The sequence below is a fragment of the Danio rerio genome, chromosome 21 (assembly GCF_052040795.2).
Source record: "Danio rerio strain M-AB ecotype USA chromosome 21, GRCz13ab, whole genome shotgun sequence".
In the NCBI taxonomy this organism is placed as follows: Eukaryota; Metazoa; Chordata; class Actinopteri; order Cypriniformes; family Danionidae; genus Danio; species Danio rerio.
The window spans coordinates 4,135,001-4,152,500 of NC_141041.1; the positions used below are offsets into that span (position 1 = coordinate 4,135,001).

Below are 17,500 nucleotides of genomic sequence, written 5' to 3' on the forward strand. Positions count from 1 at the left end.
ATCAAAAATCACTGTTTGGAGCTTATTTAGGCCGACAGTTCAACATTCATGTTTAGCTGAATAAACAGTCAGTAAACACAAGTACATCTTATTGAACATCACTTATTTTCATCACCAATTATCATAGTAGAACAGTTTCTCAAGCAGTTTTTTTCATGCATTTTGGAAACAGGAGATGAGCCCCTGGTCTAATGAACTACCTGGCTTGAGAAACCCGTTCTCAAAGACTTAAACTGCTTCCCAAATGGCACACTATACACTATGCACTCATGCACTATGTACTTATACACTTACACACTCAACAGGATAGTATATGTATGTAGTGGTGTCCCAAATGGCACACTAATGTTTTTCACTAAGCGGAAATTCAAACCGTTTTTCTGATGACGTTTGACGGTGGCCAAATCAGTGAAATAAACGACAAAATTATCAAATAATACCTGCCATGAGTATTGCCGCATTCACAATCGGGAGGCGCTATAATCCCTCTCGTAGAAGAATTTTGCTTTCACCATCCAAAATAAAAAGTTATTCAACATGTGCGTCCGATAGCTCCGCCCCGTCCGCTACGTAAGCAAACCTGCGGTCGTTGAGTGCGTGAAGTGTCCATCATTACACACTTCATTTTAGCGGCTGAATGAGTGCATCATCCGGGTAATTAAAGTGCACTTATTATTTTTAGAGTTTTCAGTGTGAACGCACTACTTACACTATTTATACTACAAAATGGCGTAGAATAGTGCATAAGTATGCGATTTGGGACGCAGCTTTATTATTTGGGTAGCACACATACTCTGAATGCCTTTGGCAGAATTTAAATGAGCCATTTTAATCTAGATTAATTCCAAGATTACAGTGAGATTAATCTAGATTTAAAACATTATCTATGCCCACCTATAATATATATATATATATATATATATATATATATATATATATATATATATATATATATATATATATATATATATTATAGGTGGGCATAGATAATGTTTTAAATCTAGATTAATCTCACTGTAATCTCACTGTAGATTTTTTTTCTCCTTTATATTTATATTCAGTTGTTTGTTTGTAATATTACAAGTGATCCAGGATTCTGGCTATATTCATGATCAAATTATGCAACAGATACTTTTTTTTTTAAGTGATGTCATGATTTTGGTGGAATTTGGTAGAATATGGTGGCAAAAGCAGGACGAGGTTCAGATATTCAGACAGAGAGTGAGAGAGAGAGAGAGAGAGAGAGAGAGAGAGAGAGAGAGAGAGAGACAAAAAGAGAGAGACAGAGAGAGAGAGAGACAGATGGACAGAGGAGGAAAAGATGTGAAAGGAGGAAGAAGGAGACACAAAGCAGGGGTGTGGGGTTTAATCAGGACAGCAGACAGAAGTCTGACCCAGCAGACACACACACACACACACACACACACACACACACACACACACACACACACACACACAGACAGACAGACACACACACACCGCAGACACACACATCAGACATCTGCAAGACTCTGGCCTCAGGCTGTTTGTGGAGCAAACACACACACAAAGTCAGACAGACACACACACACACACACACACACACTCCATTTACATGTCTATTGTCCCAGACACTCAGCCCCTCTCTAGGGCACCGAGCAGGTCATTTAGCGGCCTCTAGGGTGTAACACTCTGACCTGTGTGACCTCTTAAACAGCACCGCCCCCTTTACACACAGGCCCCGCCCTCCCTTTATGTCTGCCCCAGGTCTTCATGTCTAGACAGAAGACCTGTGTGCTGTCTGGACCCGCGCACACACGTATGCACACGCAAGCAGGCACGCACATCTTTATGGAGACTAATGGAGCTCATGAAGATCATGTCAAGGTTACTCTTTACAACAGGTATCATCATCAGATGATCAAAACACCAGCAAGCGTGCATCAGCAGGACACTTAATATTTCACCAATGTGCACGAAGACTCTTAGTGTGAAATGTCATCTTTTTAAGCTGCTCATTTGCATGTGAGGGAAAATAATATGCACTCTTTCAACCATTTGCAGCCAAATAATGTTTTTGTAGTTTCAGTCCTTGATTCTGATTGGTCACGTTCTGTTGTAAAATACTCCACAATTAAACACCCTGTGACTGCTGCTTGACAATAAAATGTAGGGTCCCACTTTATATTAAGTGTCCTTAACTAATATGTACTTGCATCAAAAAAATAAATACAATGTGCTTACTGTGTTCATAATGTACTTGAGAACATGTGGTGCTCATGAGTTGGGATAGGGGTTGGGTTATGGACAGGTTTGGTGGTGTGGGTAGGTTTAAGGGTGGGTTAAGGTGTAGGGATTGGTCAGCAGTGTATTTACAAATGTAATTACAGAAGTTAATTACAGATGTAATTACATACATGTATTTAATCAAGCATAAGTACACAATAAATACATGTATTTACACAATAAGTACATTGTAACAAACTATTAGTTCCTGTGTAACTACATATTAGTTCAGGCCACAATATAAAGTGGGACCAAATGTAGTGATGTAGTTCAAGACTTTTTAATGACCAAATTAAATACTCCTTATATGGTTTAGACCAGGGATTCCCAAACTTTTTTATTCCGGGACCCACCTAGGCAAGTAATTCAATCTCAAGACCCACCATAATATTTTAATATGGAAAAATGGGTTAAAAGAATGTCTCCATTCAAAGCAGCTAAAAATATATGGTGTGCGGCTTTTTGGATTTTGCGATTTGATATGCACAAAATGAGGCTCGAAGGGCTTTTTGTAGGATGCTGGCTGTAACTGTGATCATTTTTTTTTAGAAGAGAATATGAACAACCTTTGATCAAGCCCCTTGATTATGATCAAGCCCCGTCACATCGCGGTAAATTCCACTGCTAGTGTATAGCCATAAGAAACTAAATCGCTTTTTGATCGACTACAACCTGGGAAAACGTCAGATAAATATGCCAATGCAATTAACATCATTGCTGAATAGATCTCATATTTACACATTTGCTTGAGGAAGGAATGATGGGGGTTGTTACATTACTATTACTATTTTCCACAACATCTATGCCCTTCTATAACATTAGCTGACGTAAAACTAACAGATAGCACTATAGCTATTTATTGATTAGCAATCTGTCAACGACGGGATGTAAAAAAATATGGGACAACAAATAGCTTCAAATGATAGAATACATAGCAAAAATTAGAAAATATTGACAATAAAATAAAAGGTTTAGCCTACTAAAATCAATGGCCTCAGAAATTAAATAAAGCTAAAAAATCTATTTCACTTTTAATTGTATTTGCATATTGATTAAAGTTACTATAGTTATTTAGTGAAGAGCAGCAAATGAATCTCTCATTGTGTTTTGTTTGATAACAGAGGTGTTCATGTAAGAATGCACAGATCTATAATGAAGCATTCGACTACTTTAGTAACTGTTTGTGCTCATTTAAGAGAAAATTTGTTGTGTTTAAAATAAAACACGCAGGGCGGAGCAAAAAAACGGAAAAAAAAAAAAAAGAACTTTTCCGACGGTCCCTTACTGAGAGCTCCACTCAAACGCGAGCTTTACCGGCTGAACGCAGATTGCGAGGGCTCAAACGGAGCAGTGCTTGTAATGTCAAGCGAAAAAAAAAGAAAAAGGCAGCTGTGAAACATAACCAGCTTTGTCTTTTTGTAAGAAACACACTTTAGATCTTTTTAGGGTAGAAGGTTTTTGAGTTATTGCTTTCAATCGTACTGGTTTTGAGTCACCGCAAAGTAAATATACCTGCAGCTATGTGACGTTGCGCGACCCACCTTTTTTCACTGTGCGACCCACAGTTTGAAAACCCCTGGCTTAGACTATTTTTCAGATCAGCACGATAAGGTAATAACTCTCATAAAAACGTCATGTATCATTACCAGATGTGTCATTTTTGAAAAATTATTCAGCGACACATTTTTAATGACTGGTTGTCGCCACCTATTGGGTAAATTTTGTAATACCTACAGCTTTTATTCTGAGGGTCGAGTAGCATTAAACATGATTTTAATTCTTTACCGTAAACATCAGTGTTTTTATCTGAAGTATGAACTGTTCTTTCAGTACTTCTGTGTTATTTGATTGCTTTTAAAGGGTCACGAAACACCCAAACACGTTTTGAGCTGGTGACAGTCGTATATATGTCTCACACTGCAATAAACGCCACATATATTTCAATAAAATGTGAAAACTGGTTGCTTTGCGTTATTTCAAGCAAATTCAAACTTGCGGTTTTAAACAAATTTTTGAAGCTGTGTCACGCCGATTAGGTACTTGCATGTATTTCAGCATGTAGACTGGCCGTCTGTACCTGGGAGTACTTCGTGACGTCTCTGAGTGTGCAGCATTCATGAGAAAGACTTGGTTCAAATAAATCAGCGCGCTTTATTGTGAATGAGGTGCAACTTCATTAATATGCATGATAGCTTCAAAGACTGTACCTGTAGAGTGTTCAGACGGCAGAGAGATGCCACGTTGTGTTGCCAAAACAAGTGGGAGAAGAATTGTTTGGAGATACGAGTCCTCAGTGTTGCTTTTATTATTCGCTGCATCAACGGTTTTGTTTTCATTTTCCCGCTATGAGAGCGCAGCTGGACTCACGTGTGGATTGCAGTGCACACGACGCTCGACAGAAATACCTGTCTAAGGAACATTGTTTACCCGAGAGCTTTTCTCATCTGGAAATGGTGAAATCCAGATTTGCTGCTCGCCTCCTTTTAATACAGACGCGGCTCCAGTTGGTTTTGATTGTCCTGTCTCTACAGATTTGGCAAGTGAGCGACCAGTGCTTTGTTTGTTTATTCAGATGGCAAAGTTAGTTTGTATCGTCAGCAGTACTCTTTCAGTGTTTAAAGACAGACCTTAGTCAAAATGATTTCTAAGTTACTAAAGTTTACAGTACGTTAATATCACTACAATACTATAGACTGAAAGATCCGCTGTAAATGCTGCTCTCCCAGTGTAAACATGTAAACACCGTAATCAAACTATTACCGTCGTGTAGGATTTTCACAAGATTTTGTGACAGGAATAACACACACAGCTTTCTGATGCTACCTACCGAGCGCATCTAAGTTACCGGGAAATGTGGAGGGTTTTTTCTCTCATTCGCCATGTGGTATCAAACACTGCATTAGAAACACACGCTTCCAGCAGCTCCTTGAATCAAATAACTCGTTTGAGACAAAGGGCATGAATAAAATGTTCCTGAATGAAAGTGAAAGAGCCAAACTGCAGTTTAAGTCCACCATTTAATAATTTGTCAAATAATTTGATTACTTATGTCCATGTAAACACAGTTAGTCTTTCTCCCCTGGGGTCCGTTATTCGTACATGGATTACTCAATTAGCTGGATGTGGATATTGACGAATTCACACGATCCAGGATCGTTTCGTTCTTCAAAGCTGATCCGAGAGTTGTCATAGCAACAGTTCTGCTAGGTCAAACCTGATCAGGAGCAGGCTCAATTCATATAAACAGGATTAGATCGGCTCAGTTCAAGCAAAGATAATACAGAAAGTATGTTCTGAATTCTGATATTTTCTTACAGTAACTTGGGAAAATGGTACATATTTGTTAACTATATATATAAAGTTATAGTCATTAATAAAATAAATAAATTTATACATATTAATAAAACTTATGCAAGATGCACCCTCGAAATGAAAGTACAAAGACTGCCACCTGGTGGTGCAAAGAGAAAACTTATTGATATGAACTTTTTAGATCGCTTTAGTACAAATTGTGTATAATAGAAATGCACAATATGTGACTTTTTTTTAAAGCAATAATACATTTATACAGTCATAAACATGTTTTGGCAGTTAATATGCCAGTGATTTGATGCTTCACAAAAGTTGCAGACGCCTTTACCAATATCAAAATGCTTTTGTAAACAACCAGTTATTCTTTACACCAATTAAAAAACAGCTACTATAATAAAGAAAATCTGCTCTAAATGTAGAACTAAATACATTGATTTGCATTGAAATACATGATGAATACTCTTATCTTGACAAATGAAAGTGTAAAGCCGGCAGCTCACAACAAATGTGGAAGGTTATTGCGTGTCATATTTAACAAGCCGTTTACTGCTAATTTGATGTAATTTTGCTCACATGGATAATTGAATATTATTCAGATGATGTCATTACGCTGCTGTGCCGTCAGCCAATCGCTGCATTGCTGATCATGATTTCGAGGATCGATAGATCTGTCCTTCACAACACACGCAGCGATCTCAGATCAGTTCATCCAGACATTCTAATCTGATTCGCGAACTTGTTTAAAGAACCAAATTAGCGAGAGATCAGTTATCGAGATTAAAAGATCCAGGATCTGTCAAATAATCTTAGATCATTTAAGCGAGGTACGAAGAACGGACCCCTGCAACTGTGTGTTTGTTTTGCCTCTGTGAGAATCGGTGTGTGGCCAAACCAAAACTCCCATTTTTGTGCAAATTTTGATGCACCTTCCCTCTTTCTCTCCTCCGACACTCCCCCCTAAACAGAACAGGACACGCCCACTTTTTCCAAACAAGAGGTGTGAAAACACCCTGCTGAAACAGGGGGGATTCGTGGCCCTTTAACTCTGAAAAGACACTGGCTGAACACTAAAAACACTTACACTAAAAAACACTAAAAACACAATGCAGCGCTTGGAATGATTAATAAACAATAAACAAGATCCTGATCTTTTAATGATCAATTGTGCAGCTACACTGCATTAATGCAGCCTAAACAAGAAGTGACAGACAACACCTTAAATAACCTAAGAAAGCATTTAGGTCCCACCACAACTTCTTCCGTCATCATTATATTTTACAGGAAAGCCAAAACGCTTTCATACGACAGAAGGATGGACTTACATAGTCTGGCAAGACGGTCCTGTCCTCGTCTCCAAGAGGCCCTCGTAAAGACTGCGTCGCCTGCTCCAAAACCTTATTGTGCTTCTTTGACAGCAAAGCAAACAAACTGAGAGAAAAACAGAAAGGAGGAAAGAGTCAGAACTGAAATTGTTTCTTGAAAGCATTCGATGCAACTTATTTATCCTTCCTAAATAAATAATGTGTCTTTCCTAGAACCAACATAAAAATCAAACCAACAGCAGTTTGTATCAGATTATGAGATGGACATTTTCAGATGCTCATTTCATTATCATTTAGAGGTCGTTTACATTGCAAAAAATGCTTTAACTTGATTATTTCGTCTTGTTTCTAATCCAAATATCTAAAAATTCTAAAATCAAGAAGCATTTTCTGGATGTGCAGCACATATTGTTTTGTTTTCAGATATAAGTCAGCCACACTTTACAAAAAGGTTTCATTAGTTAATGTATTTACTAACATGAACCACACTCACTGGCCACTTTATTAGGTACAGCTGTCCAACTGCTCTTTAACGCAAATTTCTAATCAGTCAATCACATGGCAGCAGCTCAGTGCATTTAGTCTTGTAGACATGGTCAGGATGATCTGCTGCAGTTTAAACCGAGCATCAGAATGAGGAAGAAAGGTGATTTAAGTGACTTTGAAACTGGCATGGTTGTTAGTGCCAGACGGGCTGGTCTGAGTATTTCAGAAACTGCTGATCTACAGAGATTTTCCTGCACAACCGTCTCTTGGGTTTACAGAGAATGGTAAAAAAGTATAAGCAGTGAGTGGCAGTTCTTTGGGCGCAAACTGTAGGGTCAGATTTAGGTGTTAACTGCATGCCTTGTATCAATGGTTCAGGCTGGTGGTGGTGGTGGTGTAATGGTGTAAGGAATATTTTCTTGACACACTTTAAGCTCATTAGTACCAATTGTTACATCGTTACATATGCACTGCAAAAAATGCAAATAATCTGCCAATGGGGTAAGCAAAATAATCTTATCACAAATCGAAAAACAAGATTATTTTGCTGACCCAACTGGCAGATTATTTTGCTTAATTTAAGGAAAAACTCACTTCATTTTGGCGTATTATTTCTTAAAACTAGACAACATGTTTTGCTTGTCTAGATAATGCTTCTTGATTTAAGTATTTGTATATATTTGGACTAGAAACAAGAAAAAAAATCTAAGTAGGAAAAGCATTTTTTGCAGTGTGCTAAAAAATGGGTGGTGAAAGCAAAATAATCTTGTTTTCAGCTTCAACCAATCAGTTTGCCTTGCAAAAAAATATTTAACCAACTTTGATTTCTTTGATGTTTTCAGAAATAAGCTAAAATTAGGTGGGTTTTTCCTTTAATAGATGTAAATAATGGGTGGTGTAAGCAAAATAATCTTGTTTTCAGATTGAAATAAGATAATCATCATCAACAGAAAGAAAACAAGTGATGATAGATGAGTAAATAATGACAGAATTAGATTTTTCAGTGAGCTGTCTCATTAAGTGTGCATGAACTAATGTTAATAGATGCAACTTCAGATTTTAGCAGTGAATTAGTAAACACTAAAATGAAATGACACAATGCTGTATGAATATTGTCATTGCTGTTTTTAACTAAACTAGAATGTTATTATAAAGTGTTACTGCTTCATTCATTCAGTCACCTTCAGCTTAGTCTTTTATTTATCAGGGGTCGACACAGCGGAATGAACCGCCAACTATTCCAGCATATGTTTTACGCAGCGGATGCCCTTTCCAGCCGTAACCCAGTACTGAGAAACACCCACTCTCACATTCACACACACACACACCTACACTACAGCCAATTTAGTTTATCCAGTTGACCTATAGCGCATGTGTTTGGACAGTGGGGGAAACCAGAGCACACGGTGGAAACCCATGCCAACACGGGGAGAACATGTAAACTCCACATAGAAATGCCAACTGACCCAGCCGGGAATTGAACCAGCGACCTTTTTGCTGTGAGGCGACAGTGCTGACCAGCTATGTTAACTAATGCTAAACTAAACTAAAACACATTAATAAAAAATAAAAAATAAAAAAACATAAATTAAATGAAGTGAATATTTAATTTATGTGTCAGTTTTAGTTAAGGGTCATGATTGCTGTGGTGTCAGTCACTCATTAGTGTGGCGTTGAGCAGGATCAGTGCTCTGCTTTCACAGCTCTTGTAATGAAGCTTAACTTTGTGCAGTGTGTAATTTGGGTCAGAGTTTTCTCTCAGGTCTGAGCAGAAAAACCTCCACACACACTGCAGCTCCTCCAAGAAGTTCTTCAAATCCTACTTGACTGAAAAAATGGGTCACATTTTAGAGCTTCTGGAGACAAAAAAAACAAGACTGCAGGACGGCAGAAACTTCTGAAGCATTTAAGCTGTGATCTGAGAGTTAAAAATATTTTTTTTTAAATTCACCAGATGTTGGTAAAAAAACAAAAACATCCATATATGAAAAAGTGTTGAACACATGAAGAAAGGGAGGTGCAGTTGGGCAGTGGAAGCCCAGACAGCAGCTGAAATCTCTCAGTGGTTCTTCAGCAACCCTCTGCCTTTACTCAGTGTAAATCAGGGGTCACCAACCTTTATGAAACTGAAAGCTACTTTTTGGGTATCGATTATTGTGGAGGGCTACCAGTTTGATAAACACTTTTTAAATAACAAATTTGCTCAATTTACTTTTAATTATACTTTATGATTTTGGTAATAATTAATGATCTTCATCCATGTGAAGACACTGATCATGTTAATGATTCTCATAAAAGTTATCAACAATGATTTAACAGGGTAGAAAATACCCAGTATTTAATGTATCAATGTGCAACACTTTATTTTTATATATCTCTGCAAATATTTACATTTTTAAATTATTTCTTCTATATTAGATGAAGCTTACTGGTAAGTAGCGCTATGGTGAGTTATTTTTACAACAGGCCTGCGGGCAATACATATGATCCTCGCGGGCTACCTGGTGCCCGCGGGCACCATGTTGGTGACCCCTGGTGTAAAAGAATTTCAGCTGCTTCAGTTCAACATCTACATTAGCAGGAGGATGAAGATGAAACCAGGGTGGACATTTCAGCAAGACAATGATCCGAAACACAGCAGAGGAAACTCTTAAATGCTTTCAGAGGAAGAAAATCAAGCTGTAGAATGGCCTAGCCAATCACCTGACTTGAATCCAATAGAAAATACAAAATAAAGCTCAGATTTAATAGACGAGACCCACAGAACCATCAAGATTTTTACGCTCTGTTGAAGTCTGTGAAAACTCATTCTCATTCATGGACTTCATTCTCCATATGAGAGGCGTCTTTAAAGGGTCACGAAACACCAAAACACATTTTTTGAGCTGTTGACAGTCGTATATGTGTCCCACACTGCTATAAACACTATTATGACACCTATATTTCACTAAAAAGTGTAAATTGGTTGTTTTTGCGTTATTTCAAGCAAATTCGTACTTCCGGTTTGAAACGAATTTTTGAAGCTGCGTCACGGTCATGACATAATAGCGTGTATTCCAGCGTGCAGACTGGGCGTCTGTGCCAGAGTGTGTCTTATTATGTCTTACAGTGAGTTACATTAATGCATGAGTAAGGTTGGTTCCAACCAATCAGCGCGCTCTATTGTGCAACTTCATTAATATTCATTACTTTCACCGTGTTTACACGACAGAGACGCCACGTTGTGTTGTCAAAACAAGCGTGAAGTGTTGATTTTATAGTTTGCTGCAGTTGAGTTTTGTTTTCATTTTTTCTCTGTGAGAGCTCATCTGGAGTCACGTGTGGATTAATAGTGTACGCGACGCTCGACAACCTAAAGAGGAACATTGTTTACCTGAGAGCTGTTCTCATCTGCAAACGCTGAGATCCGGATTCGCTTTAGTCTCTTCTTAATAAAGACGCGGCTCTAGTTGCTGGTGATTGTTCTGTCTCTACAGATTTGGTAAGTGAGCGACCAGTGCTCTTTGTTTATTCAGTTTGTTCGTATCGAACTAAGTTAACCATTGCACCGAGTGTAAACATGTTAGCACTACAACCAAACTTTAACCTCGTGTAGGATTTTCGCCGCATTTAGTGACCGGAATAACACACACGACTTTCTGACACTACCTGCCGTGTGCATCTAAGTTTCCGGGAAATGCAGAGGGTTTTTTTCTCTCATTCGCCGTGCGGTATAAAACATTGCATGAAAAATACACGCTTACAGCAGTTCCTCGAATCAAATATCTTGTTTGTCGCGAGGGACTTGAATGAATTCCCTGAATGAAAGAGCCAAACTGCAGTTAAAGTTCACCATTTAATAATTTGCCAAATAATTCGACTACAGATGTCCATGTAAACACCATTACTTTCTCCCGTGTGTGTGTGTTTGTGTGTGTGTGTGTGTATTTTGACTCTGAAACTCACGCGTGCCCAAATAGACACTCCCACACCATCCCACTTTAGTTCCTCCAACACTCCCCCTAAACAAAGCTGGACATGCCCACTTTTCTGACTTTTTCCAACGTAGAGGTTTGGAAACAAGGGGGTTTCATGGCCCTTTAAGCTGTCTTCAGTGTCACATGAAAATGTAATATTTCATAGCAATGTTGTAAACACTTCATATTTTTGTTCATGAGAATACACAACACTAATAGAGTCTTATAACATTATGAATGTCTATTATCAGTACTGATCAGTTTAATGCATCTTTTGGGAATTTCACTATCCATATTTCTTAACCTTGGAGTTTTTAATGAAACACAAGCCCCCGGTCTCTTCCTTGATCTCGTTGCAGTGCATTTTGGAATTGTGCTGTCAACGAGATCATCACGCAGTCACAAGTCACAAATCATCTTCACATGCATACATACACCCACATTAACACCTGTCTGACCCGACGGCCACCCACTAAACCTGTGCTAATAGTGGAGATAAAATGAGCCAATCAGAGGCCTTGTATGTTAAAGGCAGAATTAAACATGAATCATGGGTAATGAGCTTCTTCGCTGTGGTGACCTTCACATCCTTCGTGTGTGTGTGTGCAAGACAATGGCAGTGCAGCACATGTGATGGAAAGCAGCAGGCATGATGAAAAGGATTGATGCATGTCATACCGATGACCTCATCTATCACTAAAGACGACACACACACACACACACACACACACACACACACACACACACACACACACACACACACACACACACACACACACACACACACACACACACACACACACACACACACACACACACACACACACACCATTAGCTCTATCTATATGAATTTGTCACTGAAAACACACACTTGTTTAATCCTCGAGTGTGTTTGGGGTCAAACAATACTGTACTGGTCTTACTGGAAATATTCAGTCATGAAATTAATAACAATAAATTGTAGCTTAGGTTATTTTTGGGTTGGGAATATTTTAAGTATATTGCTTATTGAATATTGCATGCGCTGTGTACAGTTGAAGTCAGAATTTCAATACTTCCCAAATGATGTTTAACAGAGCAAGATATTTTCACAGTATTTTCTATACTATTTTACCTTCTGGAGAAAGTGTTATTTGTTTTAAATCGGCTAGAAAAAAGCAGTTTTTAATTTTTTAAATACCATTTTAAGGTTAATATTATTAGCCCCCTTAAGCAATATTTGTTTTGAATGGTAGAGTTGGGGGATGTCGATTAATTTGGCATTGTAAGATGTCTAATGTGTAACATCGCGATGGACGATGGCATCGTTATCAAGTGAAGAGGGTGGGGGTGGGGGGGGGGGGTAGGTTGATGGACTGGCATGATGTGTCTAAACATCGAAGAGGGATCCCGGGGTAAGAAGGGTGCGCAACTTATTTGAGGTCTGGGAGAGAGACGCGCGATTTCCGGGAGATTATCACTCGTTTGCGGACATTATGAGACCTGCAAATTAATAGAGACTCCCAGAACTTCCGGGAGACTTGAGATGTCTGAAAATCACATTTAACAACTATAGTGAGACGCGATCCAGCGGTACATTCTTGATAAACTGTCCGACGTGCACTGCTCACTGCCTCTGGAGCTCAGAGGAGCACGTGGCTATGTGTGTGTGCGGCTTTGCAGTGAGCACCATTTGTGTGTGTGTGTGTGTGTGTGTGTGTGTGTGTGTGTGTGTGTGTGTGTGTGTGTGTGTGTGTGTGTGTGTGTGTGTGTGTGTGTGTTTGAATGTGTGTGTGGTCACGTAATGTGCGTTTTCTGCGCAGATTCAGAGGGCTGTTCAGAAATGCTAGGTAAAACTCGGTGTGGATGTGGATCATTTTCGTTCTAAAATGCCATTTTAACACTAAGTAATAGTGTAAAAGGGGCCTTGGTGTGTGTTTTTTCGCGAGCAGATTTGCGACGAGGGCGGGGCGGAGAATCGACGATGCCGGCTTAGCATTGTGTTGTCTATTGGCCATTGGCGATGGATGATGGCATTGTCTATCGGCCCAACCCTATTGAGTAGCCTACAGAACAAACCACTGTTATACAATGACTTGCCTAATTACTCTAACGTTACCCTAATTAACCTAGTTAAGCCTTTAAATGTCACTTTCAGCTGAATAGAAGTGTATTGAAACTGTCCTCATGGCTAAGATAAAATTAATCAGTTATTGGAAATGAGAAAAAAAAAAATCACTTCATTAAACAGAAATTGGGGCTTAGATAAACAGGGGGGCTAATAATTATGACTTCAACTGTATATTGTAATAGTAGAATAGTAAAATAACTATAAATACTTTAAAAGAAGTAAAGGTTTTTTAAAAAATCATCATCAATCGGAAGAAATACTTCATTTATTTTAAAATGACCCATTAAAAATAATTAGTGTGAAGTTTTAATTCTGCGAAGTTTGAATTATTTTCCAAGAAATTTATATTTTATTTAAACATAAAATATTCATTTATGGGCGTCACGGTAGCGTGGTGGGTAGCACGATCGCCTTACAGCAAGAAGGTCGCTGGTTCGAACCTCGGCTGGGTCAGTTGTCATTTCTGTGTGGAGTTTGCATGTTCTCCCCGTGTTCGCGTGGGTTTTCCTCTGGGTGCTTCGGTTTCCCCCACAGTCCAAACACATGCGCTATAGGGGAATTGGGTGAGCTAAAAAAAATTGTCTGTAGTGTATGAGTGTGAATGTGAGTGTATGTGTGTTTCCCAGTGATAGGTTGCAGGCGAAAGGGTATCCGCTGCATAAAACATTTGCTGGATGAGTTGGTGGTTCATTCCGCTGTGGCGACCCCTGATTAATAAAGGGACTAAGCCAAAAAGAAAATGAATGATTGAATGAATATTAATTTGTTCATTTTCCTTCAGCTAAGTCCCTTATTTATCAGGGACTGCAAGCGGCGGAATGAACCGCCAACTTATCCAGCAAAGTACATGTTGATTTCCCCATTTACTTTAATTAGTAATAAAAAAACACTAGACATTTTTTGTAAAGTTAGCAATTTGACATTTAGTCAATCAAACACAATATATTAGGATCCATAATATGTTAGATGATATTTCCTTTATGTCATCTCGTAAATATACATATTCGTGTTCTTTTTAAATGTGTAGTTGGCAAATAACTAGATAACGAATGAACGCTGTTAAAATTGTGCATGCTGACCAGACTTTACAAAATGTGTTAAACCTCATTCAGTAGCACACCTCTTCAGTAACCGACACTGACTGTGATGGCTAATAATACAGCACTGTAATGGAACACAAGTGCTGCTGTGGCAATAACTTTAGTCATGGATTATTATTCCCACAGCTAAAAGCGTCTTGCGTCATGGAGAAAAAAACATGTCATTATAGTTTGTGTCAAATTAGAGTCGGATCAACTCGTTCTGCCACCATCTGCTGTGAAACCATATCCTCCAGAACCCACTCACATTTACACAAGAAAATCAGCTGCAAAACATTCACCTGTTTGGGGATTCAAATTGTGCATCTGATCATTATTTTTTTGTAATTTTATGAGTTAAAATGGTGCATCTGACCACTTTTTCATCACTTTTGTCTGCTAAAATAGTTAATCTTATCCCTTTTACATTACTTTTTTGGGGTTAAAATAGTCTGATCACTTTTTCATCCCTTTAATGGGTTAAAATAGTTGATTTAATCACTTTTATTGCTTTTATGGATTAAAATAAAAGATAAAATGGTTGTGGATCAATTTATCGCTACATTTTCTGGTTACAATGGTGCATCAGATTACTTTTATTATCCATTTTACGGTTTAAAATGGTGCATCAGATTACTTTTGCCATGCATTTTATAGTTTAAAAAATGCACCTAAAAAAATTCACATTTTCGTTTGTTAAATGGGTTAAAATAGTTAATCTGATCACTTTTTCATCATTTTATGGGATACAGTTGTGCATCTATTACACTTCATCCAAATCAGTTTAAGTAATCACACTTTATAATCTTTTTATTGGTTAAATATGAACAGTTTTATCATTAGTTTTATGATTAAAAATGGTGCATTGGATCACATTTTCATTTCTTTCATTACTTAAAATGGTTCATCGGATCACTTTATGATCTGTTGAATGATTTTAAATGGTTCTAGATCAAATTTTTGCTACATTTTCTGCTTAAAATGGTGCATCGGAACACTTTTATTATTCATTTTATGGGTTTAAATGGTACATCATATACTTTTCCCATCAATTTTATAGGTTAAAACATGCATCAGATCACCTTTTCACTTGTTTAATTGGTAAAATTATGTATTTAGTCTTTTTTATACCCATTATAGAAGTTAAAATGGTGCATGTTTTCACTTTTTCATTCCTTTTATGGGTTAAAATTGTTCATCTGATCACTTTTTCATTATGCAATAAAAATGTGCATCCCATACCATATTTTAACCAGTTTTACTGGTAAAGTGTAAATCTGAACACTTTTTTTTATAAGCTTTATGATTTAAAAAGGTGCATCAGATCACTTTATGACTCATTTAATGAAACAAAATGGTTTTGGATCAAATTTTCACTACATTTTCTGCTTAATATGGTGCATTGGATCACTTTTATTACTCATTTTATGGGTTAAAATAGTGCAACAGATATTTACCATCCGTTTAATAGATAAAAAAATGCATCTGATCACCTTTTCAGTTGTTTAATGGATTAAATTGTGCATCTTTTTACCCATTTTAGAAATTAAAATGATGAATCTGATCCTTTTTCAATGAGTTTTTTTGGTTAAGTGTAAATCTGAGCACCTTCTTTATTAGTTTTATAGTTTAAAATAGTACATCAGACCTCTTTTGAATTTATTTAATGCGATAACATGGTTCTATATCAACTTTTAGCTACATTTTCTGGCTAAAGATCACATTATGACCTTGTAATGAGATAAAATGCCTACTAAAATACTTTTTTGCTACATTTTCTGCTTAAAATTGTGAATTAGAACCAGTTTATGACATGATTAATCAGGTAAAACGGTTCTGGATTAATTTTTTCGCCATATTTCCTGGTTAAAAATCAGTTTTATTATCCATGTTATAAGTTAAAAGAATGCAAATTATACTTGTCTTATCCATTTATAGTTTAAGACACATATCTGATTACATTTTCATATGTTTAATGGGTAAATAGTTAATCTGACTTTTATTTATTTTATTTGTTAAAATGATGCATGCATCAGATCACTTTATGACACATTTAATAAGTTAAAATGATTACTAGGAGAATCTTTCCACTATAAAATTGTGCATTCATTTCCACTTTTTAAAAGGTTTTACAGGTTAAGTGTAAAACTGAACACTTTTTTCATTAGTTTTATGATTTAAAATGTTGCATTGGATCCCTTTTTCGTTTCTTTTATTCGTTAAAATGGTGCACTGGATCACTTTATGACCTGTTTTATGAGTTAAAATGGTTCAGGAAAATATGTTATGCTACATTTTCTGGTTAAAAACAAAATATAGTTAAATAGTTAATTTGACTTTTATTTATTTTATTTGTTAAAATTATGCATGCATCACTTTATGACACATTTAATGAGTTAAAATGATTACCAGGAGAATCTTTCCACTATATTTTCTGTTTAAAATAGTGAATCGGATCACGTTTTTTAACCATTTTATGGATAAAATAGTGCATCAGATACTTTTCTCATTCATTTTATAAGATAAAACATGCATCTGATCAGCATTTAATTTGTTTATAGATTAAAATGCTGCATCTGATCACCTTTTAATTCCTTTTATGGGTTAAAACAGTTCCTCTGATCACTTTATAGGATACAATTTTGCATCCAATACCACATTTTAAATCAGTTTTCACTGGTTAAGCCTAAATTTAAAGACTTTTGAAATTAGTTATATAGTTTAAAATTGTGCATCAGATCTCTTTTTATTTCTTGATCTAGTTAAAATGGTGCATCGGATCACTTTATGACCCATTTATTGAGTTAAAATAGTTACTAGGATAATTTTTCCGCTATATTTTCTATTTAAAGAGTGAATTGGATAACTTTTTTTTGTTTTTACCTATCGCCATACTGCCGAGATCTACTACCTTGCATTTATTAGTTGCGTGTTTTATGTTGTTTCTACTTTTTTTGTACAAGAAAAAAA

At 36.9% G+C, this 17,500-nt stretch overlaps 1 protein-coding gene across 2 annotated transcripts in view; it reads right to left on the reverse strand.

Annotated features, from left to right (window-relative positions):
- The window catches only part of dym (dymeclin), a 137,971-nt gene that overhangs the window by 44,947 nt on the left and 75,524 nt on the right, over window positions 1-17,500 (reverse strand). For both annotated transcript variants that reach the window (XR_015519787.1, XM_087300498.1), the window contains exon 14: window positions 6,900-7,005. Coding sequence is in view for 1 of the 2 variants with exons in the window: in XM_087300498.1 (XP_087156624.1) it covers window positions 6,900-7,005 (106 nt within the window). In the remaining variant the exon portion in view is untranslated. The remainder of the gene's footprint in view (window positions 1-6,899; window positions 7,006-17,500) is intronic.